The 26,805-nt window shown below is 45.1% G+C and overlaps 1 protein-coding gene across 5 annotated transcripts; it reads right to left on the bottom strand.

The window, feature by feature from the left end:
* Window positions 1-1,905: 1,905 nt before the first annotated feature.
* Window positions 1,906-26,774, bottom strand: RIC8A (RIC8 guanine nucleotide exchange factor A). Of its 5 annotated transcripts, XM_050952875.1 has the most exons (13): window positions 26,439-26,774; window positions 25,802-25,953; window positions 25,009-25,351; window positions 22,898-23,082; window positions 13,795-13,842; window positions 10,996-11,610; window positions 9,034-9,128; window positions 8,338-8,488; window positions 7,116-7,211; window positions 6,677-6,821; window positions 5,806-5,950; window positions 4,704-4,823; window positions 1,906-3,302 (listed from the first exon to the last, which is right to left on the bottom strand). In XM_050952875.1, exons 4-13 carry the CDS (start codon window positions 22,979-22,981, stop codon window positions 3,182-3,184), a joined length of 1,620 nt encoding a protein of 539 aa, XP_050808832.1. In that variant the 5' UTR covers window positions 22,982-23,082; window positions 25,009-25,351; window positions 25,802-25,953; window positions 26,439-26,774; the 3' UTR covers window positions 1,906-3,181. The 5 variants fall into 5 exon arrangements, with proteins under 5 accessions (XP_050808832.1, XP_050808830.1, XP_050808831.1 ...); XM_050952873.1 differs by having other exon boundaries at window positions 25,802-26,774; XM_050952874.1 differs by having other exon boundaries at window positions 25,009-25,190; window positions 25,802-26,774.
* Window positions 26,775-26,805: the final 31 nt, after the last annotated feature.

The following is a 26,805-nucleotide window of genomic DNA, read 5'->3' as shown; positions in this document are numbered from 1 at the left end:
CTCCTTTTTATAGTGTTAACTTTTACACCTTAATATGTATGTGCAATGTGGCTAATTTACGGTTGTGGTATGAAACTTAGTTTTGGATTATCTGTCTTCTATGCATTTACAAACTTCAGGCCAAATCCTCAGCTGGCGTAACTCAACAGCACTCCGTTGACTTCAATGGATGTATACTGATTTACACTAGCTGAGGATCTGGCCTCGTCGTTCCTACCATTACAGTAACAGAGATTTTTGCCCTTGCACTTCTTTTAAATGAGGTCTGTGATTGAGCTCACATTCAGATGAACAGACTTGTTTATCTGAATGTGTGATTCAAATATATTTGAATGTTCTTACATGGTTGTAGGTTCAGCCATTGAAATAAATGTCATTTGAATTCATAGCCTAAACAACAGAAGTGTTTCTTTCACTTTGCAGCACACCAGACACGTAGCCTATCTAGAGTTCTGCCCATTTGTACAGTTAACATTTTACTACAAAACAGCATATGTTGCTTCTCAGCCATATTTTGTTATACACGTCAAAGGCGCTTGTCCTGACTTGAGCCTCAATTCTGCAAAACTTTATGCACAAGATTTACACATCTAGGCAGCCCTATTAAAGTCAGTGGGACTACTCATATGTTTAATGTTGAGCAAACGGGTAGAGCTTTTGTAGTATCAGTACCTAAGTCCATTGCAAGCTTGAGTTTTAAACATGGCATATTTCTGAGGGATTTAAACAGAAGGAAATGGGCGAGGGGTGAGTAAAATACACCATGTTTTTCTTTAATTTCTTGAATGGGTGATGTTTCTGCCAGATCTAGCACTTTGAAAAAGATCAGAGGTTTGCACTGAAAGTTCACTATTATTTTTTGCCAACTTCTATGTTAGAAAAATAAATAAAAATAAAATGGCTTGACCCAGAATCTCCACACTTGATTTCTCCTGTTCTCCTCAGGGAGCCTGCTGTCTCTTAGTGAAGTTTAGTGGGTTAATTTTTGAGTTATTCAATTTTTTTTTCCTTTTAAACTCCTTAACTTTCATAAAGTTCTTCACTAGGTGAAGAACTAAACTTGCATTTTTAAAGAAGTAAATCTCTAGCCTTTTTCCCTTGCAGAGACAGCCTTTAAAATGTAAACCAACTGCAAAGTATATTTAGAATTGTTTTTCTCCCCTTAAAAAGTTCACAGTAGAAGACATTTTTAGGAAAAATCCCCAATTCTTCAGTCCCCCCAACTGCCCTCCACAGCTGCACTTCTGCCCGCCAGGGCTCCAACACCACCTTGATTTCCTGGACCACAACCTGTTCAGCGCTAAGCCACAAGGCCCAACCCTTCCTGACCATCCTCTCAGGAGAGAAACACTGCTATGCTTAACCTACTCTCTCATTCAGTATGGGTCAGAAACCCCACTATCTACATACAAGCAGGTAACCATTTTGCCGAGATCCACTCCACAAACACTAGCTGAAAACCTCATTCTGCAATTTGGTATATGCCCTTAGATATTCTACACAGAGCAGAAAAGGGAACTAACATGCATGGACTATATTACTTATTTTTAATAATTACAACCATTTAAAAAGTAATTGGAATACTTATCATGCTCCTATAGCTACAGTACATATGGTGAGGGACGGGGTGGGACAGAGTTAAGGGTGTTAGTGGAATCTTAACTTAGAATTTCCTGAATCTCAGGAGCTTAGATGTTTCAAATTAAACATTCAGTGATATGTTTGGTTTTTTTGAAACTAGAGCCAGTTTCACCCTTAACTGTCTCTTAATATTGCCTATTATTTGGGAATAAAACTAATGTGTGGAATGCTCATGGCTATATCACGGACCCCCAGAAACACTGGCCATTTTCAAATTTGCTTAGAGTTGTGACACCACTCAGATGAATCATTGACACACACTCGTCTCTTCAGAAGTTTCCTTTATTCTAGTGTAATTCTTTCTATTTGTGCTAATATGTTCTGAAACTCTTGGTACAGGAGACAAATTGGAAGATAGTTTCTCTTCTTTAAACAGAAAAGTCTACGCCCGAGTGCAGGAGGGGATATGATACCAGCCTGGGAGTGCAAAGAGCGGGGTATCTGTGGGAGCTGAAGCAGATGATTCAGCAAGAAACTACGCAAGGGGTCTCTGCCTTTCGTTCAGAAAGCAGAATGGGAGAAGTTAGTCCAGGAAACTGAGGGTAGTGGAAACAGGGACACTGCACAGTGCTATAGACTACAAATCAAAGCATTAGTGGCAAACAGTCACCTGCAAATGTCAATCCTGCAGTCAGTGTGAGTGCGGAAAGTTTTTCACAAGAGCTATATTCTCATACCCCCAACATGTGCTCCCCACACAGGATGAGTACATGTATCCTAACTTGAGTACTGACAGGCAGATGTGCTTAAATATTACACTCACGTCCCCACCTGTACACTCCACAGCCACTCATGTATACACCCCTCACATGCTCACAACTATTATCTATATGTGTACCTAAATATTACATGTTGACATGTGCCATCTGTACATATACAATTGCATACACCCAGGCTCACCTGTACAAGTACATACCATCAGTATGTAGACATGTAATGCCCCTACTCTTCTAATCACTACATATGTCCCAGGCATGTACTCGTATATACACATTCACACACATATCTCATGTTCCCAAATTACCACATATGTTCTCTGACACAGGCACACCCTCATGTGCCCTCACTTGTGCAGCGTGCATGCATTTGTAACTCACATACTATAAACACACCCACACCCCATAAAAACACCCAGATGCACAGACAGTGATGTGCCTACACATAAGTCAGCACACACAATGCTCCACATGCTACTGGACCCCATTGGTGTAAGAAGATATTCCCTCCTCCCCCTTCCCAATCTCTCTTTATAAAAGTCCTACTGGATAATCATGGGCTTGGGTTAGAGTGTGAGATCCTCAAGGACACGGAGGGAAAGAGACCAAGATGAAACCAAGCTGTGGCGAGCTCTTTGGGAAAGGAGAGGTGGTTATGGGACTGGAGAGGAGGTGGTTGTTATCCACCTGGGCAGTGGACTCCAGTCCTGACTCAGATCCTACTGGGAGAGTCCTCACCCAGTATTTATCCTCTGGATGCAGCACCAGTTCTGGAGGGAGAGTGGAGAGCCCACAGTCCTTGGAGGGGGTGGAGAGGTGTGAAATCAGTCCAACCCCAAGTCAGAGTCAGACGATGACCTCTCCTCTGCCAGCTCATGCACAGCGTTCTCCAGAGAGGTGAGATTGCCTCCTGGAGTCATCCCCATCGGCTGGATGACTTGCTGTCTGCAATACAGAAGGAAAGAGCAGAGTTATTTTGGCAAAAGGAGTTCCCAGGAGAAACCATATTATGTTACTGGAGGGGCTACAGAACTGGGAGACTGGGGAAGGCTCACATAGCGGAGCACTTGTGTCCATCCTCTGAGGGACCTGTGGGCACCTCCAGATGGCAGCCAGGGAGAATGCTTTGTGGGATACCAGTGTAGTAGAGGCCCCCCATTTAAAGAAACAGGCCTGGTTCCAAAAACAACATCCCCATGCACCTAAGGAAGGAATAAACCTGTGAAAAGAACGAGGGGCTGATTTTCAGAAGTTTTGGGCATCCACAACTAACATTGAGCTCCCCACCTCTGAATATCCGGCTCTGTACTTCCACTTGCAAAGCTTCAAAAGGCAGCAGAAAGAATCCCACAGCCCAACAAATCAAGTCCAAGGAATGGATTGCTGCCTCTTCTCAAGCAACTCGAAGAGTGCAGCCCCTGCGGCAGGGTGTGCTAGGGGCCCAGAACCCCAGTCATGTTGGAATTAGCATTGGAGAGCCCAGGAGCTGCCACTTTAAGCTCCTGCTACACTGGTTGGGTTCTAGAATCTCCTGGGCATTCATGGCACCGTCCAGAGCAGCACTGGACAGAGGCAGAGAGTGCTAGCTGAACCACTGTAGTGTAATGTTAGAACTGACACCAGGATGAGTTTCTCCCTCTCTGACACACATGCCATCAACATTAAATGAACTGCCCTTTTCCTTCCCATCTCAGTGCCTTCTGAACTCTCCAGGTAGATCCCGGACCCCTGTCTGCAGTGCCCCTGAATGATGGATGAGCGCCTACTGGAGAAGGCTCTCCTGTAGGGAAGGAGAATTAGTGCCACTGGCTGCCATCTGTGGCTGAAATGCTACTTCCTACCAGCAGCCACCCAGGTGCAATGCCACTATCTGCTAGAGAACTCCTAGGCTGAACTCTGGTGAGGTGACAACTTCCGATGCACTGGGAGGTGGAGAACACACTATGTGGTAGTTTCTTAGTCTGTTGCTGTATCAATGAGGTTTGGCCAAGGCCCCTGAACTCCTTTTGCTGAGGTAACAGAATTCAGCTCTGTTAATTTATTCACGTGTTAAATCTTCCCAGCAATCACCCCAAGTCCTTCCCCCATGACCTTCCAGGGCCTGGACTTCTACCAAACACTCACTGCACGGAGCTGGGATTCCCCTCCTCCTCAAGGCATATATGTAGTTGTGTGCCCATTAAGACTATCCTACTGCACTGACCTGCCATAGTCATGACTCTATGACAAACCTGGGTCTCCCCAATCTCAGTGTCTGACCTATATTAGCCGGGACTTTTTCTTCTAGTGCATTCCCCCTGCATCCCCAAACCACAACCACGCACACTCCATTCTCTCTTCTGATACCTGGACAGCTTGTCAAACATGTTAACCAGCTTCATGGCTTCATACTCCTTCTGCTCCTCAGTCATCCCTTCCATGGGGTTGGGGAGCTTCTCCTCCACACGGCCTGTCACTGGGTTAATGCTGAATGCAATGATAAGAACAGGAGGTAGAGAGAGAAAAAGAGAGAGACAGAAGAGAGAAACAGGTTCATTGAAAAGCAGGCTGCGTCTATGAGTCTACAATAGCATGAGAGCAGAGCTGGCCACAGAGCACATGATCTCTCCTCTCCTTGGGATACTAGCGCTGGTGGTATCACAGGAGACAGCCAGGTGCTCCTGGCACTTGCCCATGCTCCACTGCATCAGCCCCCACTCTCCTTCAGTAGGAGAGTCCTGCCAAGCCCTCCCCTCCTTCTCTGGCCACCAGAGTGGGAATACACCCTCTCCTCGTTGCTTTCTTCCAGAGGCCTCCATCTGTATAGACCTCACCTCCCTCCTCTTCCACATACATGTGGTACAGGTGATTCCAGAATTGGTGGACTAATGGCCTGATTTGACATGGCCAATCCTACATTCAACCAGAGCTCGGTACGACTCCCTACCGAGAGTTCCTCTGTCCACCCCATCACAGCATCACTGCTAAGCACTGCTGAGGAGAGAGGAACACAATCACTGTGGCTGCAGACAGGGATCCAGCAGCTGGAGGTGGGTATGACCAGAGCTCTAACCCAGCCCTCATTACACATGCTACCCCATCTCCATGCCTCTCCGGAGAGGTGCAATAAGACTAGCATTAGGGCACATGAGTGGATATGGGCATGCTAGCAGCTGTCACGCAAGGGGAGCCATTCCCGAGGTGGGTGAGGCACTGGAGTAGGAAGTAGGTGATTTTTGGATGAAATGCCATCAAATGAAGTGAGCAGTGAGGAAGAGAGAGCGGGTGAAGCCCTGGGAAGGGGGATGCATGGAGAGGATGGGGAAGAACAGAAAGGAATAGGGTAAGAAAAGTGGGTAATGAGGTAGGTGAGAGCACAGGGACAGGATGGGCATGGAGAAAGGGATTTGTGAGTATGTCGGGACAGAGGGACTGTGAGAAGAGGTGGTGGAGGAAAAGGGGTCCTTACTTGGGCTTAGCTTCCTTGTATTCCTCTGTGTCCGTGTCTTCATCCTCAGAATACTCTCCCTCTGCCCACCCTCCTGCCATGAGGCCTCGTGCTGCCAGGAGCCCAGCTGCATTGCCATACCCTGTGTACTTCACAAATCGCGACACTGATGGGGAGAGACACACGAGAGTCAGCACATCCTCGTGCTGCCCACCAGCCCTCCTGGGGACAGGCTGGAGTGACTGAGAGAAAGTGACCAGTTTTAGACAAGAGGCACCAGCCAGCACAGACATCCACTGGATGTCCCTCATGTGGAAGAAGCAGGTGGGAAATGCAGACTGTGGCACTGATAGTCAATACACCGCTCCTGAGTGCTCAAACAAAAAGTTCAGCTTCGGGTCCTCCTCCCTCAGACAAAATCCCCAAGTACCAATTCTTCCCCTGAACTTTGTGACAGTGGAGCAGAGGGTAAAGCAAACAATCCCAGATTTATTATCTGACTCCCCACACTGGAGGGGCTGAACAATGGATCAGTGGAGCTGCATCTGTTGACAGCAGGTCTGAATGTTGTCCAGTGTGCCTGTGAGGTGGGAAGGAGCTGTCTCCTTGCAGAGTGTTTCACTGACCACTGGCACGGCTCAGCTATATGGTATGTCTGAGAGGTGGGAAGGCAACTCCGGCTTCCACAGTGCACTCCTGTACTACCTGCCCCAAGCCCCGAATGTCTGGACAGCATGTCTGAGGGGTGGCAAGGTGTGTCCTCTAGCCTCAGAAGGTCTGATGTGGTGTAAGCTCTAATTGGCTTTGATCAGAAATTGGATTCCATTCCCTGCCTCCCTGGCACTATGATCCCAGAGGATCTCATCCATCCTGTGACATTTTCGTTACTCACCGCTCTCCTTGCAGAGCACGAAGAGGAACTCGGCCGCACAGTGCTTCACGTCGGTGTCAATGTGAGTCATCAGGCGCACAAGCTTGTTCCGCAGCAAGTTCCCCACCTCGGGGCGATTCTTCACGTCCCGCAGCGGAGGCAGCACCTGCAAAGCCACAGCAAGAGGGATGAAGCTGGAACAGCACTGGGATTTCAGGAATACCACAATGCAATTTACAGATTAATTAAATGAATAAACTATGGGGAGTGCGGCAAGCATGTAGGCAAACGTTGCAGGTATTGTGGGGCTCATAGCCTTGGATAGCAGAATCTATATATCAAGGGAGCGGGGTATCTGCTTGGAGGCTGGTAGTATCCATAAAGTTTGTGTTATTCTTGTCCCACCTCAGAGGAATCAGGCACGAGTATCATTTGGATTCTCCCTACACCAATACGGTACCTTAGCTTTGAGGAACTTCCTCGTCTGGCGGTGGACACGGGCACTCTCAGTCAGCAGGTTCAGCACAGGGGTCAGGGTCTCTTTCAGTTTGTGACCCTGTGAAGGAGCCCAGAAGAAACAACAACAGATCATCACAAGCTCACGTAGTTCTCATTGTCCAGTTTCTAGCAGAGACAGATCCCGAGAGCGTAGGCCTGCATGTAAAGAGATGAGGATGGAGGATTCCAGTTCTGTGCCATGGCAGCTTTCCCACTGTGTCAGTGCTCAGAGCTGGCAGCCTCTCTGCATTCGCTGTATGGCATGGGGCTGCCAGAAGTACAATGGAACACAGGAGCGACAACAGAGAGAGCTGAGAAGTCGTGCAGCCACACTCAGAAAAGCTCTCAATGTATTTCTAGAGATTGAAGACCACACCCAATGTTCTGCTGAGTTGGTGACATTTTTAATAGGTTTGCTTCATATAACACCTTTCTGTCGAAAATGAACTGAGAACTTAAAAACAATTTTATTTTTGGCTTCAGGGAAAACTCAGATTAAGCGGCTGGAGTAGCAGATCCAGGAATTTGAGGGGGTGAGGGGTTGGGTGTTAATCCCAATGGATCTGCCTTAATGAAGCTCACAAAAACTCCACCAGCCCTCCACCTCAAAGTGAGATTGTCACCAATCAGTCCTCAGAGCTGCTGAGTTAGTCATGGGAAAGAAACAGCTAACCAATCAACTGCCTACTGTACAGCAACTCACACTGTCATATCCAAACAGCTGACCAACACACTTGGTAACTAACCAGTGCCAGGGTTTCCGATTCAATCAGCTTTTCAGCACCCTGATCAGTCAGTCAGTTAACTAACTCCCATCCAATGAATCTTGCCATGCAAACAGCCAATAAATATATTACTTTTTAATCAACAAGTTAACCACCCTACTGTCCAGTCAACCAGTGAACCTTGTCAAACATCAACCATAATTTTTTTGCCTTTGTCAGGAAAATATCTGCCACTTCTATTAAAAGTATAGCTACAAACTACTCTGGCGAATTCCAAACCAACCATCACTTGCTGACATTCTTGTGGTCTCCTTGTGAGGTGTTTTGGGTATTTTTTAATGGAGAAAGTAGCTCTGCTGGTCAGAGATGGAGGGCCAAATCTGCCCTACAGTGAGAAAAGAAGGTACTGCATGGAAAGATGCACAAGGAAAAACTCCAAACAGCATCTCCTCTACCTACCCTGTCAAGTCGTCGCTCTAAGAAATCCAGCAGGACACTGACTGCATCCATGTTGACGCCCATGTACTCAAGCGAACCTGGCCGCACCTTCGGGGTCAACAAGACATCCAGACACATGAGAGGGAGGTTGCCCAAGAGGTTAACAGTGTGGCTGAACATACAGGGAGAGGAGGAACAAAGAGACATCCAAGGCTCTGTGTTAATGTAGATTCTTTTACTCTCCAAGGAGCAAGTTAATTTCTAATTCTAGCAATATGATGTGCTGGAGGGTAAGATGAAAAAACCATCATTTGCTGGGACCTGCAAATGGACTCTTCTACAACCAAACTAATCAAATGGTGTGCACACAAAGGTCAAATATGACCTGATTTTGGGAGATCTCAGCTCTCTCTCTCTAATGACAACTGTCAATGTCAATTGCACAATATATGGCAACTGCTCAGTATGACTCAGGATATGGTTAGATATTTAAGGCCAGATTGTGAAGACCTTTTTCAAGTTGGTGAGCAATTCTTTCTCTGACAAGTAGTCCCATTCCCTTCAGCAGGACTACGTGTAGAGAAAGATAGCATTCAGCATGAGTCAGGGTATCAGAATCTGATCCTTAGTGTCAGGATGGCTTAGATAGTAGCACCTTCTTGTCTGGGTAAGAAGGTTATGTGGATTCAAGTCTTATGCCAGGACAATGATCTTCACCTATGAAATTCTTCTGTCCGGTCCTCTCCATCAGCTGAAATCATCAGGCAGTGACGCAGGAGAGCGCCCAGGCGTCGGTACAGAGCAGCATCTTCCTGGCCCCAAAACAGAAAACAAAAAACCTGATTATGAAAGGGAAGCACATCTCTGCAGTCCCTGAATTCCCAGGGTCTGTTTGCCTTCTGCCTCTCTATTGCTGTTTTGGGAACAGAACGCTTCTGTACATTGATACCAAGAACAACCAAATCTTGGTAAAGTGGAGTAAGATACCAATCATGGCAATGTCCGCAGAACTCTTTTTTGGCTTCCTACCATGCTCAGGCACATGCTTGTCCTTTATCTTGCTCCATATCCCTCCTGAGTCCTCCATCACACTACAAGGTTAATCCAGGGGCCAGGAGAGGCCACAGACATTCCTAAGAGTTAGCCATCTGCAACCTCCATCATACCCATTAGTTAATACAGAAGGCGGAAAAGGGCCATGCCTTGGCCATTTCAAAGGTGAGTTACATGACTGTTTTGCCCTCTTCCAGCACAAAGAAATTATTTTTAAAGTCATAAAAAAGTTTACAAAAATTAAGAGTTATTAAAATGCTACCATTTGTTAAGTGTTAACAGTGTATAGGGCAAGTATCAGAGGGGTAGCTTTGTTAGTCTGGATCTGTAAAAAGCAACAAAGAGTCCTGTGGCACCTTATAGACTAAGAGACGTATTGGAGCATAAGCATTCATGGGTGAATACCCACTTCGTCAGACGCATGTGGTGGAAATTTCCAGAGGCAGGTATAAATATGCAGGCCAGAATCAATTTGGAGATAAGGAGGTCAATTCAATCAGGGAGGATGAGCCCTCTTCTAGCAGTTGAGGTGTGAAAACCAAGGGAGGAGAACCTGCTTTTGTAGTTGGCTAGCCATTCACAGTCTCTCTTTAATCCTGAGCTGATGGTGTCAAATTTGCAAATGAACTGAAGCTCAGCAGTTTCTCTTTGAAGTCTGGTCCTAAAGTTTTTTTTGCTGTAGGATGGCTACCTTTAAATCTGCTATTGTGTGTCCAGGGAGGTTGAAGTGTTCTCCTACAGGTTTTTGTATATTGCCATTCCTAATGTCTAAATTTGTGTCCATTAATCCTTTTACGTAGGGATCGTCCAGTTTGGCCGATGTACATAGCAGAGGGGCATTGCTGGCACATGATGGCGTATATTACACTTGTGGACGTGCAGGTGAATGAACCAGTGATGTTGTGGCTGATCTGGTTAGGTCCTGTAATGGTGTCGCTGGTGTAAATATGTGGGTAGAGTTGGCTTCAAGGTTTGTTGCATGGATTGGTTCCTGAGTTAGAGTTACTATGGTGTAGTGTGTGGTTGTTGGAGAGAATATGCTTAAGGTTGGCAGGTTGTCTGTGGGCGAGGACTGGTCTGCCTCCCACGGCCTGTGAAAGTGAGAGGTCGCTGTCCAGGATGGGTTGTAGATTACTGATGATGAATTGGAGAGGTTTTAGCTGAGGACTATAGGTGATGGACAGTGGAGTTCTGTTGGTTTCTTTCTTGGGTTTGTCTTGCAGCAGGAGGCTTCTGGGTACATGTCTGGCTCTGCTGATTTGTTTCCTTATTTCCTCGTGCAGGTATTGTAGTTTTGAGGATGCTTGGTGAAGATTCCCACAAGAGGAAATAAGGAAACAAATCAGCAGCGCTAACCAGATCACCCACATCATCACTGGTTCATTCACTGCCACAGGACTCTTTGTTGCTTTTTACAGTATATAGGGCAGAGACAGCAGAGTTGTCATCAAACTATTCTAGAAGTGAAGGCCCCATGGGCTGCTTCTGTTCCTACGTGTGTATGTAACCGTGAGTCCACAGACTGGAGGATGCACCAACATCAGACACAACAGGGAGGAATTGCTAAGTGGAGGTGGAAAACCACAATCAAACCAAGGAATGGGTAGTGACTTCTGGGAAACTTACCTCATCCACCTCCCTCTTGCTGGAGTCAAATGTGATGTTGAAGAGCACCTTAAGGATCTCCATGGCACGCTCTGTCTCCTGGCGTGGCAGGGGTAGGGGAGGGCTCCCCTCTGTGGCTACCTCATGGGGGTCCAGCCATTTCACCCCTAGTGTCAGCTCCAGGGTGTCTGTCATCAGGCTGATGCCCCTGAGCTCCTGGGCCAGCTGCTGCCGGATGTCCACCCTCAGTGCTGTCAGCAGGAACAGAAGACGCAGGTCAAAAAACTTGACCTCATGGGGGAGGTTCTTCTCATTGTAGAGTTTGATGCGCTCCGTAAGACCCACCACGAGCCGGGCCTCAGCCGTCAGCTCTTGTGCCCGGGGACTGCTGAAGACGATGTTGCAGAGGCATTTGAGGGCCTCCAGGATCACATCTAGGTCTGGGACTTCCCGAATGAGCTCCTCTGAATAATCAATGCCAGCATGTCTGGCCAAGGTTTGCAGGCCTTCCCTGGTGGTAAAGGGATCAAGGCAGCTTTTGTCCCGGGACAGAATGCGGATGCTTTCCAAACATGTGACTTGGCAGGAGGGCTGGAGCTCTCTCTCCAGGAACTTGATCAGCAGCTGGGCCATTTTCTGGGGAGTTGGAAGGGAAAAATGAAGACATGGCAAACAATGCCTTAGTTCTGACATTTCAACTGCTGTTCTCCCGAGTGGGCACTGTCTAATGCACCGCACTGAAACAGATAAGCAGTATCTAGAGATGGGCCTACCATAAAGTTCAGATCAAGATGTGAACTTTCCAAAGCTCAAGGGCATTTGGCTCCAGAGCGTGGGTTCTGAGCCACATCTAGCAATAATGCATGGAAAGGAGTATGGGGGTGGGGGGGAAATGCAATGGGAGTCTCAAGGTCAGAGAGCAGGTGATACTGGGGATGGGGGAGCAGGCTGAAGGAACTGAGGGAAGGATAATACAAAGTTAAGGGAAGGATGGAGGATCTAGCTGGGCTGAGAAGAGGGTGGGAAGAAAGGAAAATCTCTCAGAAGGTTTAGATATAGTAGAATGTCACTAATTCTCACCAATGACTAGGACACTCATTGGCCCAGTCTCCCTGCTGGGGTAAACTGGGATAGCTCCATTAACACTAATTTATACCAGCTGAGGATCTGTCCCATTGTGAATTGCTGATATCTTGCAGATCAGCGAGTAAGAAAACAAAACAGCAATAAGAGCAAAGGTACAACCCTGCATAGTTTTGTTTCAATGTATAACACTTCATATGACACTAGTAAATGTTCTGCATATGTTGCATAAGTAAGGATGCCACCGCAAGAGAAGACCTCACTACAGCTCGCTCACTGCCATTCAATCTGTGATGAGAGGTGAGACAGTCATTTGCCATGTGAGTGAATTTTGGAGACTGTGGATCAATGGTGCATGAATCAGTGGGGTTTTGCAGTAAATCTTAAGCCTTTCTAGGGATGATCCAAAGTGAACTGAATGAGGAGAGGGCCTTGCAGAGGTAGCCTTTATACAGAATAATGGATTTATGATCACTTCATGCTTTGTTGCAAGATAAGACCTTCAAAATCAGGATCCTTCTGCCACCCAAGAAAGGGTTTTTGATGGAGTTCTTGAAGCACTGGAGTTTTTTTTTTGTTTGTTTTTTTATATTGTATATTTTAAGGCTATAAAAACCATTTAGTATAAAAAACACCCCATTCCCCACCCCGCTCCCCCGACAAATAGTGTAGCACCAAACACTCCACAGAGGGAAGTTGGACCTCTCTAATGGAGTAGCTGCTCTCTTGCAGGTAGCTGGAGTCTCCACTGGGTCCTAATACTGTTTTGTCCTTTCGTAAGGCAGGGTGGTGTAAGTAAGGGGCTGTCTCTGGTTGATCAGATTGCTCCTTTAAAAAGCTCTTTACCATATGATTCATCATTGCTTACTGCTACAAAATCCAATGGTATTTGGCATATTTCTCACCCTCTATCTATGGGTCACTTCTGTGTGTAGACACAAAAGACATTTCCACTGACTGAGGAGGTACAATCATTTTGTACCACAATACATTTCTCCACTATAGATAAAGGTCTCAGTGTGTCTATGCAGGTGGAGAGTATTATTCTGGCTACCTGGGTGGTGGCAGGTGTGTGCCTCTGTGTATATTACATTCTGCAGGCCACATTCAACCCTGGCATAATTTCATTGACTGCAGTGGAGTTAAAGGTGGCATGACTTTGGTCTGTGTGTCAGTATAGGTGGCAAGCGTTTTCCTGTATGGTATGTCTATTTAGGTGATGTTTGTGTGGCCATGTGTACATGCATGCACATGGTGGGCTTTTGTCTACCTGTAGGGGTGGTGGCAGGGTGTGGTAGAGTGTGTATCCAAACTCAAAGTAGAGAAGGTGCAGGCAATGTGACAGAGGAGACTGAGACAGAGAGTGATTTTCTGTTCCAATGTCTGAAATACAAGACTGAGGCAATAGCTTTTTCACACTAATCATCAAGAACCATAAAAGACGTCTTATGAAAAAGCATTGAGGAATAACTTGCATGGCCCTGGGGAGGAAGGAGAGGGATAGCAAATGTGGCATCGTGCTCTGTAGAACCTGCCCCTGGATCAGGAATGGACACTACTGACAAACTGACTCAGGGGACCACTGTTCTAACTCAATGCTCCCCCATCAGTGACCCAGTCCCAGTGAGAGAGCACTAGCTTCTCTCTGGGATTTGCCATCTCTCACCAAGCCGTTTGGCATTCACTGCTTTGCATTCAGGTGCCTCTGTTAGCCATAGTAAGAAACAAAGGACAAACCTTCCTTTCCTCCCGCTCTTCATCTTCAAAGGTGAAACACTGAGACTTCTGTGAAAACAAACCAGAAATTACCAGTCTCAAGAGGCAAAAACCAAACTGAGAAAATAAATTTGCTCTACCATATACAAGGAATGGTTCAGGGACAGCCACTGGGCTGCTTCTACCCAGCCAGACACATAATATGAGAGCTATGGGCCAGTCATTGAACTGAAAGGCAGCAATGAAAAAGGAAATCATTCCTCTTGCAGAGAAGAGCCAATTCATGGAACTCACTGTTGCAGGAAATCAGTATGGCAATAGTATCAGAGGGGTAACCGTGTTAGTCTGGATCTGTAAAAGCAGCAAAGAGTCCTGTGGCACCTTATAGACTAACAGCTTCGTGGTATTCACCCACGAAAGCTCATGCTCCAATATGTCTGTTAGTCTATAAGGTGCCACAGGACTTTTTGCTGCTTTTACAGTATGGCAATGTTTATCAGAGGATATTAAAAGGGTTTAAGATATTTACATAAACAAGTAGAACACAAGCAGCTGAAGTCACTAAGAAACCAGGCAAAAAGTTAACAGAGAAATCAGGATTGCTTGCAAAAGTTCAAAAAATCATTTCCTCCCACGGTATAGCACAGTTGACTAGACTCATTATGGAGAGTTTCACCTTCCTCTGAAGCATCATGTAGGAGCCACTGAAAGAGGCAAGATACTTATATGCCTAGGAGACAATTCTGCTAGCACTCTGTTGCAAAACTGTTACTCAGGGTTACATATGTTCCAGGAGCCAACCCTCAGGCACTCCACAAGGCATGTTTCCAGCCAATTTAAAAAAACAATGGAGGGGGAACAGGAGTCACATGAACTGGATATACCATTACAAGTCCTTTATACATGGTTGCAATTAGGGTCTGATCCAAAAGCTGCTGAAGTAAATGGAAAGACTCCTACTGACTTCAATGCACTTTGGATCAGACCCCTACTTCCTGGAGTTTGCATTACATTGTAATGACCACTTACATACCCAGACTGTTCTCCAGACACTCCTCTGCTCCATGTCATCAGTCCTCCTCCTGCTTCCTGCCATCCATCCCATTAACTCTCCTCCCACTCCGTGTTCCTGCCATTCCTTCACAGTTTTGTGTGACTTCCTTCTTCTTAAATCTAAGCCTCGTTATTTCACATTTCGCTCCATTGCCCTGATCTTGCTCCTTGTCTGTCCAAGCCATTCTGCGATTTATTAACAGGCATATTTGTACTGATCAGCCCCGATCTCCTACAGTTGCTCTAGTTTTGTACCATTAACAAGTTTCATCCCTTCACTGCATGCTCCTTCTTTTAGGTCACTGAAATGTAAATACCTTTTCAGGATGACACTTCAAAAATCCGTGGAGTTTTAAGATCCCTTAGCAATCTGTATATGTAGGAGGTTCCTGTAACATGTCTGCTTTACAAGGTCCTGGGCTTGATCCTCTGTGGAACCCGCAGCTCCCCATTTAGCTTGCTAACCTACAGCCTGCGATTCTTAGGTTGACAGCCATGGGTTTCTGATTTGTATTGGGTACAAACATTTCCACACGTTGTTAAATTTGATGCAGGAATCACTGTGTGAAATTCTGTGGTCTGTGTTACACAGGTGGTCAGGCAGATGATCACAATGGCCCTTTCTGGCCTTAAAATGCATGACTCTATAAAACAACATGAAGAGTTATGGAAAGAACAGATGAGTAGGGATGGGAGCTGTCATGTAGGAGAGGCCTGTGTCCAGCTTCGCCAATAAATTCATTATTTTCTAAAGTCTATTGTGATACCTATGTGTCTCCCACTGCTGTATGGTTGTTTCTGACCACTTCCCAAGCACTTAAATATAGAAACAACAGTAACAAACTCTCTCTCCTTTTCTTCTTTCCAGGCCTGGGTGAAACACAGCTTGATTCATTGTTTGTTTTTTATTTGCTTGTGAGAGTAGGTGTGTTGAGTGTCTAGTGCCTTGATTGAAGTAGAGAAATGTTATTTCTTGTGAGAATAAGCTGCTTCTGGCTCTTTATTCTGTGGTCTATGAGGCCATCCAGGATGTGAGTGATTGTCTTGGTGAACTAAGAGGATAATTCCTTGCAGTGAGAGGTGCTGTGTTCTGGGGTTGAGTGGCGGCCAGCTGAGTTTGCAGTCGAGAAAAATTTTATGGGACTTGCTTTGCTACCTCCATGGCCAGGGAGAAGCAGGCTCTCTATCTGCCTCATGGCAGTGGTAGAAAATGTGTTCTGATACAGCCAGTTTCCAGTACCATTTTCTACCACTTATGCCTGAGTTTCTTCTTGCTTCTTCAATCCTAGGTTGTCTGAGAATGACAGTGATCCAGGGTGGATCACAGTGTGCCAGTGTTAAAATCTATAGTCATAATCAGGAAGTGCTTAGCACTAGTGCTAGTTCTTCTCCTCCCTGGCCTCTCAGTTGGTTCAGGTTTTCAATAAGCAAGTTCAGGAATTTGCCAGTGTCCAAGAGATTCTCGGGATCCACCACATGCACCAGTTTCTTAGTCTAACAGCAAAGCTTCTGCTGCTATGTAGCCCAGTTCCCTCCATCTCAAAGGGTTTCAGCTAATAAGGACTGCTCCATGCTTTCAATATCCAAGCAAGTAACTGGCCCAGGACTTTGATAAGTTACCTTCTTATTTGCAACCCTGAACAAAGACCACACCCAAACTGTACAGCACCTTCCCTCTTCACGAGGCCACTTCACACTGGATCAGAAATGTCTGAGATCTGTCTAAAAAGGTATTTTTAACATTGCAAGTGACATGGCCACTTAGAATGTGGCTGCAGTAGAAGTGCTTTACCAGTATAGGAATGCCAGCACACTTCACTGGCAAAGTGATGTAGTGTGGACGCAATTTATACTGGCAAAGCTGCGCTTTGTATCAACACAGTAAAAACACTCCCCACGAGAAAAACACCAGTAAAAGTGGGGTTTTGTTGGCATAGCTGCATCTACATGAGGGGCTTCTGCTGTGTCAGTCAGGGATCAACCCTCTTCATGTGCATGACCTATGCCAGCTGAAGACTGTACTGTAGACATAGCCTTACTCTGCTCTCTTTTTCCAGCTCTATAGGCCCCACTGATGCATGTCGACTGGCTGTAAAACATGCCAGGAGCTGAGCAGGCTTCTATTCTGCACATCTTTCTTTGAAGAGACCTCTCTCAATTTTTAAAAAGATTTAAGATGCAAAGGACCACCTCCCCAGACTGGGAAAGCAAGAGATACACCCCACACCTAATACAGAAGACTGCTTGGCAGCTAATCTTCCGGCTGGGAAAGGGAGGGAGGTTTCCTAAGTGCGTTGGTAGGAGGGCATTTATTAAACATTGGAAAGCAGAGAGAGGAGGAAGAGGATTAAAGGGCGAGAGAAAGAGAGGGAGTTAGTGCCTGATTTTACGGGGGTCATCCATCTGCTCTGCCCTTTGGAGCCATTTCACTTTTCTCTCTCTGTTCATCTCCCTGTTTTGCACATCTTTCTTTGAAGAGACCTCTCCCAATTTTTAAAAAGATGCAAGACGCAAAGGACCACCTCCCCAGACTGGGAAAGCAAGAGATACACCCCACACCTAATACAGAAGACTGCTTGGCAGCTAGGTGAAGTCTCTTGTCTTAACAAGGCACTTAAGGTGAACACCAGTCACTTAGGAATTTACACACCCTGTTGCATCTTAAATATTCTAGGTATTGGCCCTACTCCCTCTCCTTGGTGACTATTTCCATTACCTCCTCCACAGCCACATCCTATAGTTTCCTCAATCTGCTCTGAATTCCTTAATACAGCTGTTAGACTAGTTTCTCTCCAGCCCCTTTGTTTTCAAAAGGTTTAAAATATAGAAGCATAAATTGCCCTGTCTCACTTCCTTTATTAGCCTCATATTGATCCTGTCCCCAACCTCTGGTTTTCTCACTTTTCAGATCTTCTAATTCCTGATTAGCTATTCTGGAAATGATCTTGATTTTCAATATAATTTTATATGTATCCTTCATCCCACAGTCTAAACAACATAAACAGCATCACAGCTGGGTAAAAGAAGAATTCCAGGCAAATAATCAGCACACTGTACGAAAATGGGAGGAGGCTGGGTGATGTCTAAGGGCTTCAACATGTCATCTTCTCCCCTTGGATTCCAGGCAATTCAGATACGATCAATAACGCATATAGGTCTGTGTCTTGCTCTTGGTTCTCAGTGCTATGATTTAGGGAACTTCCCATTCTTCTGGAACACAAAGAGCCATCCCTGAGGCCCCACAGTCTCCTTCATCTGCCTCTCATCCTTCACTCTGAAAACATTTGTTTTATCTTGCCTCTGCTTTTCATTCCTCTGGTTTCGGTTTTCATGGCAATTTTACTGCACAATTAACCCCTTCACTGTTGAACCTGGTGCCACTTCTGTATGGCAGCTAAATGCAGCAGCATTATTTTAAGTGCTAAGCTAACAATGGAACATCAGAATTTCATTGATGGCACACCTGCTACAGCATCTGCAGCATCACTGGAGGTGCATTTTAACCAGGTACGTTAGACAGCATTGAAGCAGCTAATTTCACTCTATAACCTTTCCATTCCTCTCCTGACCCTGATATTTTATAGCTCAAAAGTGCCTCCTGCTTCTTACCCTGGATGATTCTGTTCCTTTTCTGAACTGGACTTCTTTTTTTTCCCCCCCCTTTTTTTTTTCTCCCCTTTTTGGAGTGGCAGGCACACAGAATTTATCCATTTTTTTCTCCGTCAGGATCCTTTCCATCACATTCAAGTTGTGTCTTGCTCCTCCATTTCTTCAACCTTATTAATTAACCTCAGTTTTACACACTCTTCCATATCTGACTCTGTAAAATTCATTATCTCTAGATTCCTCACATTCAGGTTAACTTCATTTACACAGCTAACTAGAATTACTGGCACTGTTGACTGGACCATAGAGGTGGGGAAACATCAAAGCAAGTCCTCTATGCTACTCAAAACTAAGTCAAGACATTCCTTTCTTCTCAGCTCACTCTTTTATAAAGCGTGCAAGGAAGCCATGTATTTATGTTTCATCTCTTTGAAGCTGGGGCACTGGGACAGATCCCTAAGTGTTATGAAAATGGAGAAATGACACAGGTGGATTTCCACCTCTGCCTCTACTCCTGGAGGCAGAAGGGGACTGTTCTGGTCTCCAGTGCAAATTGGAGCAGCTCCGGAGCTGCTCTAAGGCCAGTTCAGTCAGTCCAAGATTGCCATGCCTCCTCCCTCCGGCACACCCATTGCACATGGAACATGGTCCCAGGAACATGTGATGCGGTAGAGCTGCCTACGCTGATTTTCTGCCTCCCAAGGTTTCCCCTGTGCAAAGGGAATCCTCAGCTGCTCTGTTAGCATAACTCTGTATTCTCTTTGCACTCCAGGAGTGGTACAGGGGGGATGAAGCTGGAGCTGAGAATCGGGTCTTCTTCTAATTGTCTGTAAAGGACCACGTAAAGGTATGGTGCAGCATGATAATAATGTCTATAAAATTCTGATTTATTCTTGTTGCTTGTTGTCCACATATGTATACAGACTTGATTTTCAAACTATGAGTAAGTTATTTTAGCCTAGTACTGTGTATAACACACACCTAACTGCCTGTCTGACCAGCTGACATTTTAAAAGACTACAGTGCAGAAGCAGAGAAGTCAATATTCCTAATCCAGGTATGCTGTGTGTCCATGCAGATCAGTACTAAATTACATCCCAAATCATGCATATATCGTTCATACATTTTTTCTTCTTGACATACAGTGCTCACTAGTGCACTGTTTCACCCATTCATTCTCTCTAGTCTATCTGTCTAGGTATTATGAGGTCCTTGTTACCATAGTATCGGAGCTGGTCAGTTATTTACCACGTGTTCTTTAAACACAGTTGATTAGCATATGTAAACACGCCCTCTCTATAGCTTATTACAGCCTGTATTTGCTACCGTTGAGTCACTTTGTAATGGAGATCATTTTAAATTACTTAACTAACAACAAGTAGACCATGCCAACTTTATAATACACTGCAGACTTTCTGGGTGCATTGGCTAGAAAATGTTCTCATCTACTCTTTGGTACCTTTCCCGTAGTCTCTCAATAATACAGTGCCAAACTAAGGGTCTTATTCAGATTTTACTCAGTCATTTTCCAGTAGAGTTCTGCTGAAATCAAAAGGAGTGTTAAGCGGTAAGGAAGGAATAACAGTGAGGAAGGATCAGAGGATTTGGCCCATTGCTCACCATGGCAGACGTATTAGAGGAATCCCTCTCAAACATCCAAAGCATGGCATTTCAAATCCAATCTTTTAAAGAACTAAACAATTTTCATACCTCAACATGATGCGTCATTCAAAGGTTTGAGCCAGATACCAAGATAAGCCCAGTTTATGTAACTCCAAGGTCTCTCAAAACATATTATCCTATTCAAATCAGGCAGGGGTTGCTGAAGCAGCTAAAGGAAAACATTACAGTACCCAACTATGGCTGCACCCTGCGCTAATGAGCAAGGGGTGGAGAATGTACACAGCCTTCCCTTGTCCCCCACCACCTTTGCCATACTGGATCAGACCAGAGCTCCGGAAGCTCCTGCTTCTAACAGTGGCCAATGCCAGATGCTTCAGAGGAAGGGGTAAAATGGACAATTATAAACTAGCATTTCCATGGGGGAAGTTATGATTTATGCCCCAACAGAAGAGGGTTTAAAGACTTTTATCCTATCTAATGTAACTGCAGATATCCTTGTTACATTTGTAAATGTTCAGTCCTTGTACCCTCCTCAGCTACCTATCTGAATTATACCTTGTGGCAGTGAGTTCCACAGGTTAATTGTGCAATATGTGTGTGTAAAAAGCATTTCCTTTTATCAGTTTTAACGGTATTACCTTTTAATTTCACTGGATCATAGAATCATAGATTTTAAGGCCACAAGGGACTGTTATGATCATCTTGTCTGACCAGTATAAAACAGGCACAGAGACTCTGCCTTTATGACAAGAAAAGGTAAGGATGACCTCCTGACCAATCTGTACTATATCACTCAATATTTTATATACAGGACCTCTCTCACATCTCCTTTCCAAACTAAACTGTCCTATCCCCTTTCATATGGAACCACTTCTATGTTCCTAATCACTTTTGTCATCCTTCTCTGGACGTTTGAAATTTCTGTTACATCCTTTGGCAATGCAGTAACCAGCACAGATTATAATAGGTTCTGAATTGTCTGCCGGGATAAACTGGCACAGCTCCATTGCAGTTAATGGAACTATCCCAATTTACACCAACAGAGAATTTGATCCACTGCTTAAGGCAAGGATGTCATCAGTTTACATAACAGTATTATCATATTTTTGTTATTAATCTCCATCACATTCTTAATACTCCCTAATATATTTTTGACCAACACTGTGTTTTGCCCAGATGTTTTTATTGCGCTGCCTACAAATGAGGCTCTAGGATTTTTTCCAGAGTGATTATACTTAAATTTAGAACCTATCAACATGTATGAACAGTTCAAATTGTTCCTTCCAATGTACATCACTTTGCACCAGTCCACAGGGAATTTTTATTGCCCCCGTGTTGCTCAGCTGCCTTTTGGCATCTGATCCAGCACTGAAGTCAGTGATAGTATTGCCATTTACTTCAATGGGCTTTGGGAATCCGGTCTGTTGTAGGGTCCCTCAGGAATTCCTGACGTTCTTTTACAGTCTTGAGAGATTTTCATAATTGTCCGTCATCTGCAAATTTGGCCTCCTCCACTGTTCGCAATGTCTTCCAGATCCTTTATAAACGTATTAAACTGCCTGACATGAATTCTTCAGGCATCCTAATGTTAACTTCCTTTTATGGCCATTTGTTGAAAAGAATGTATCTGGGGCAGGAATCTCCCATCATCTTCCGTGGTGAAGACCAACACAAAGACATTGCCTTAGCTTCTCTGCAATGTCTTATCCTCCTTTATTGCTCCCTTTGCTCCCTGACAGCCTCGCAGACTTGCTAACTCTCTTCCAGGCTTCCTGTGTCCCATATACTCTCAAAAATGTCTTGGTGTTTGTTCTGCTATGTTTAGCTATTTGCTCTTCAAATTTTCCTCTCAGCGTCTTAATTCTTCTTATATTTCATCTGCCACGGTTTGTGTTATTTCTGCTATACGTCACTTTTATGAGGTTCTACTGTTTCTTAGTGGAGACTTTCACTGGATTAAAATTGCCCGGTTGGAACAGATGTAGCACGCACAATTTTTCCCTGGAAAATGACACTTGTACAACAATATTTGCAGCTTTCTCTGCTCGCTTTCCTCCTACTTTCGCATGATGCAGAATGAGTCATGTAGGATCTGATGGGCCAAATTCATTCCTAAGGTGACTCCATTTGAAGTGAATTTCACCTGCACTTGCGTATTGGTTCCTGAGCTGAAAACATCATGTGAGCCTATTCGTGTAATGTTTTGAAACATTTCCAAGCTGGTAGCAGCAATCGCTCATTCCTACCAGTTTGTTCTTTTCACGTCCTATTTTTGATTCCTCTTATCTTATCAACTTTCAGATGAAGCATATGTGGCAAATCCCTACTGTCAATGTGCTTCCTTAATTATCTTTAATTGTGAACCATAATAATTCTACTCCATTCATAGCTTCCTCCTTAGGCCTCATATGTTATACCTCCAAACCTTCCTTTACCATAAAGGGCTCCTCCTTTCTATCGCTTACTATTTAGCCCCTGCATGAACATTCAATTCCCTGCCATGTTTCCCTTGCACCCATGATGTTAAAAATCCAGCCTGAGTGTTTTATTTCCAGTACATAAGTGAAGCAGGAAGGGGAGATGTTTACTAGATGCTTAGGAACAGTCACTGTCGAAACATGCAGGAACCACTGATGCTACAAACAAAAGATATACCCACTAAGCAGGTTAATGGCAGTTTTATTGAAGCAATGCACAGACAGATATAGGTAGAGGAGACAGAGGGGGACAGTTAGGTGGCACAGAAATCCCACAGCATGGCTTCTCCAGCCAACCTGTTCCCAGACACGTAAACAGGGAAAGCTGAGGACTGGCTCAGGCCAAGCACAAACACAGCACTTACCTCCTGGTTGTAGATCTGCAGTACCTTGAGGATAGCATCTTGTTCCCCACTTTCCACAGTCTCTACCACATTCTTGAGCTTCATTGCCCCAGCAGCTTGGATATGGATTGGAATGATATGAGGTGGGCGGCCTTGCAGCGTTGCCAGATAATTACCGATGCACGGGGACCTTGATACACAGACAACTGGGAGGAAGAGGGGAGGAACAGAGGGAGAAAAGTGAAATGGCTCACTCTGTTATATCCAAAGGGAAGAGCAGATGGATGACCCTCGTAAAATCAGGCACTAACTCCCTCTCTTTCTCTCGCCCTTTAATCCTCTTCCTCCTCTCTCCGCTTTCCAATGTTTAATAAATGCCCTCCCACCAACGCACTTAGGAAACCTCCCTCCCTTTCCCAGCCAGCAGATTAACACAGAACAGATAACTACAGCTCTCTGCAGCCCTCCTCCTCCACCCACTGTCCTGATTTCTGTTATCACAGAGCAAAATCCCAGAAATGACCCTGTGGAGTAAAAGAAATGCACAATACACAGACAAGCACCATCCAGGCTGGGTTAAGGTGGAGCTGTCCTTTAAGATGGCATGAAGAAGTTCCTCAATTAAAAGAACTGGGATTTTGCTTTGTTGGTTCAACAAAGAATCTAGAATACTGAGGCTCTGTAACTGAGGAAGATGGGAGGATATACCGAACACACTATAAAAACGCCTGTCTTGATGACAGATAAAAGGTCTCTATAGGCCAAAGTATCATCCAGGAAACCAATGTGTTATACAATTATATTAAATAATTAGCTGTGTATTTATATGAAGATAATACTCATAGATTCTTCGGGGCTAGGCATGTGTTTAAGGTTGTCTGTAAAGCCTTGTGTTGATATAGGGTGCTGAGAGACATAGTTAATAAATAATATAATACGTTATTCAGCACAATTCCATAAGTTTATGAATGTTTATATTTTCTATAGCTAGATATCAATTCTGCACTACATATTGGTAGTGTAAAATTACAGAGTAAGGCCATGATCCTGCAATGAGTCCCCAGCAAACCCCTGTCCCCCACCCCCGACTTCAGTAGGGCTTCATCCAGAGCTCATTGCAGGCTGTGCACCAATTCTATGGCATTACCACGGTCAAGTTGAAGGGTGCCTACTGATCATTCACCATGATGTGTATCCTGAAGTATGAGAGCTACTAATAGGGCCCTTTAGGAAGACAGAGAGGAACACAGCTCTCAAGAAGCACCAACCACCTCCCAATCCTGCCCCCCTCAAAAAAAAAAAAACCACACAAACAAACAAAAAAACCCTAAAAGAAATTCTATACAGTTGTAGATTTAAAGCTGAAAAAGGCAGCTCATCTAATTCCACCCCCATTGGGCCAGTGCAGCATTGCTCCCTACAGAGTATTCTCCAGCTCTTTGTCCAGGCCAGTCTGATGGAGCTTCCACCACTTCCCATGGGACTAGGGCATTTAGACCTCACTATTTGGAATTTTCATCCTGTTTTCCATCTTGCATTTTTCTGTTTAACTCATGAGGAACTCATCCCATTAGTCTTAATTCCACACCCAGCATCATTCTCTCTTTGATGCCCACACCTACCATAAATATAGAGAAGCTGGTCTTTGTGCTCCTCCCTCAGGTACTGGTTCTGCAAACATTTACACGTGCTTACCTTTAGTTCTGTGAGCAGTCCCTTGAAATCAGTGGAAACACTCCTGGTAGTAGAATTCAGCATGTGTAAGGTCTTTGCAGAATCGGGGCCTTAGTCTTTGTTTAGCCAAACTACACGTGCATGTTTTTTAACCTTTCATAATAAATCAACCTTTTCAAAAATCCTCATCACTTTGGAGGGACAGAATGGGACAAATAATAACTATTTTACTAAAAGTAGGGACTGGGACTTGGCAATCGAGACAGAGGGCATAGAAGCAAAATGTCTGCAACAATTAACCATAACCATTATAATAATTATTAGATTAGCTTTACTTTAAAAGATAAAATGTTGCTAAATCAGTTGAAACAACTCTACCTTCCAGATCAATGAAAAAGGGTATAAACAAACATTAGGAGCTACTATATGTTTAATTATATATATACAAAGCACATTACCTTTACTTTAGCTTTCCTTGCTCAGGTTTCCTGCCTTATTTCCTGAACACAGCAGCTGTCCCTCCAATGCAGCGTTTAGGAAGGGCACCTGCTTTGTTTTTTTTTAAAAACTTGTTCTTTCAAGTTCGGACGCCGGCGACAGGCTGGAATGCGGTGTCATTTGCCCGGCTGGGCTGCTGTTCCTAGGGCAGGGTAGCGGGGAAGAGAGGATCTTTCTCTCCTCCCCCTCCCCACGGCGAGCGGGAAGGGGAGGGTTTGTGTGTGTGTGACTCATACGGAAGTTGTGACCCGTGCTGTTAACGCTGCATCCGATAACCGATTGAGAAGGGGTGGGGGGCAACAGCTCGGGTAGGGAAGAAGACAGACAAAAGAAAAGCTGCGTTAAGGGAGGTTTGGAATCGGGGGAGGGACAGAGTTAACTTCCAGGGATCCGCCATAAGAACGTTAAACAAAGGATGCAATCTGGAAATATTTTAGGTGCTGAACACCTTTTTCTGGTAGGATTAATGACAAATAATGAAAAATCCTCTCCTCTCCCATTGTGTTTGAGAGTGAGAGATGGGGGGGAAAAAATCCCTAACGTAAAATAATGAAGCAGGGCTAGGCAAACCTGTTCTTTATCCTATTCGTTTTTTTTAAAAAATGAAATATTTAAAGCTATGAAATATAAAATAGCAAACATTATGGAACAAACAAGGCATGTGCTAAATATCACTGCTCAATTACTGTTTTTCTGGTCTATCCCATCTCCCTATCTGTTCATTCTCGGTATCCCAATAGTGTAAATACTTACTGCCAGGCAGAGTGACTTCCTCCCTGTGTGGTCCCACTGATGGAGTTCTCTAAAGCCTAGATCCTAACAGCTGTTCCCCATCGCTGGAACCCTGCATCTCTTAGGAGCTCTGTGCAGGCGCAGGCATCTGCTCACATGGATCAAATTGCAGGCTCAGGGATTAAATAAATAATATTTTGTCAATGTGAGAAGGAGACACAGGAAGTTTAGGCCAGGATGTTAGGCTTTGTTAATTAAAATAAACTATAGAAACATTTTCCATTCCACTCAAAGCTTATTTTTTTAAATGTAAACATTCCGATGTTACAACAAGCCCAAACAAAAGAGCATTACAGTACTATCACTCAGGTTTAAAAACGAAACCCTGGGGGGATGGTTTGCAGGACTGAGGCCTACCACCAGGCCTGACACTATCTAATCTGCAAACCCTAAGCAAAGGAGAGCAGCCAATCAGGATGTTGGAATCCCTCCTGCGTTGTCCTGGAGTCTCCAAGAGTTAAAGATTAATAGTTAATTAAAGCCTATCATGTCGTGTGATGAAACCTCCCGGAACACCTGGCACCAAAACTGGCAACCCTAAGCTTGACTGACCAAAGGGGTGGAGAGCGGGGTGGGTTACAGCCCTACAGGGACCCACACATCACACAGGTGTATTGCTGACGTAGACACAGGCAGGGCGGTGGGGGGCCCCATTGCAATGGGTCTAACACAACTAGCATTCAGCCATCCGACAGAAGGGGCGCATCCACCCTCTAGCCCATGCGTCCCCAGCCGGTGGGGCACGACCCCCTACCCTGCCGGGCACGGGCAAGCCTGGCCTCTCTGCCCGGCCAGCCGAGGGGCACAGGTGGGCTCGATCGGAGCCGAGTGTGTATGGCCGGCTGGGAACGGGACTCTCCGGACAAGGGGGAAGGGGCCCAGCTGTCCGGCCGGGGAGGATACTGGGCGGGACGCTCCCAGGCCGCGGTCTCCTCCCCCCCAGCAGCCCGGGCTCGGAGGCAGGG

Source organism: Gopherus flavomarginatus, chromosome 5 (assembly GCF_025201925.1).
Source record: "Gopherus flavomarginatus isolate rGopFla2 chromosome 5, rGopFla2.mat.asm, whole genome shotgun sequence".
Classification (NCBI taxonomy): Eukaryota; Metazoa; Chordata; order Testudines; family Testudinidae; genus Gopherus; species Gopherus flavomarginatus.
The sequence above is the reverse complement of the archived record's forward strand: the minus strand, read 5'-3'. Positions and strand labels throughout refer to the sequence as shown.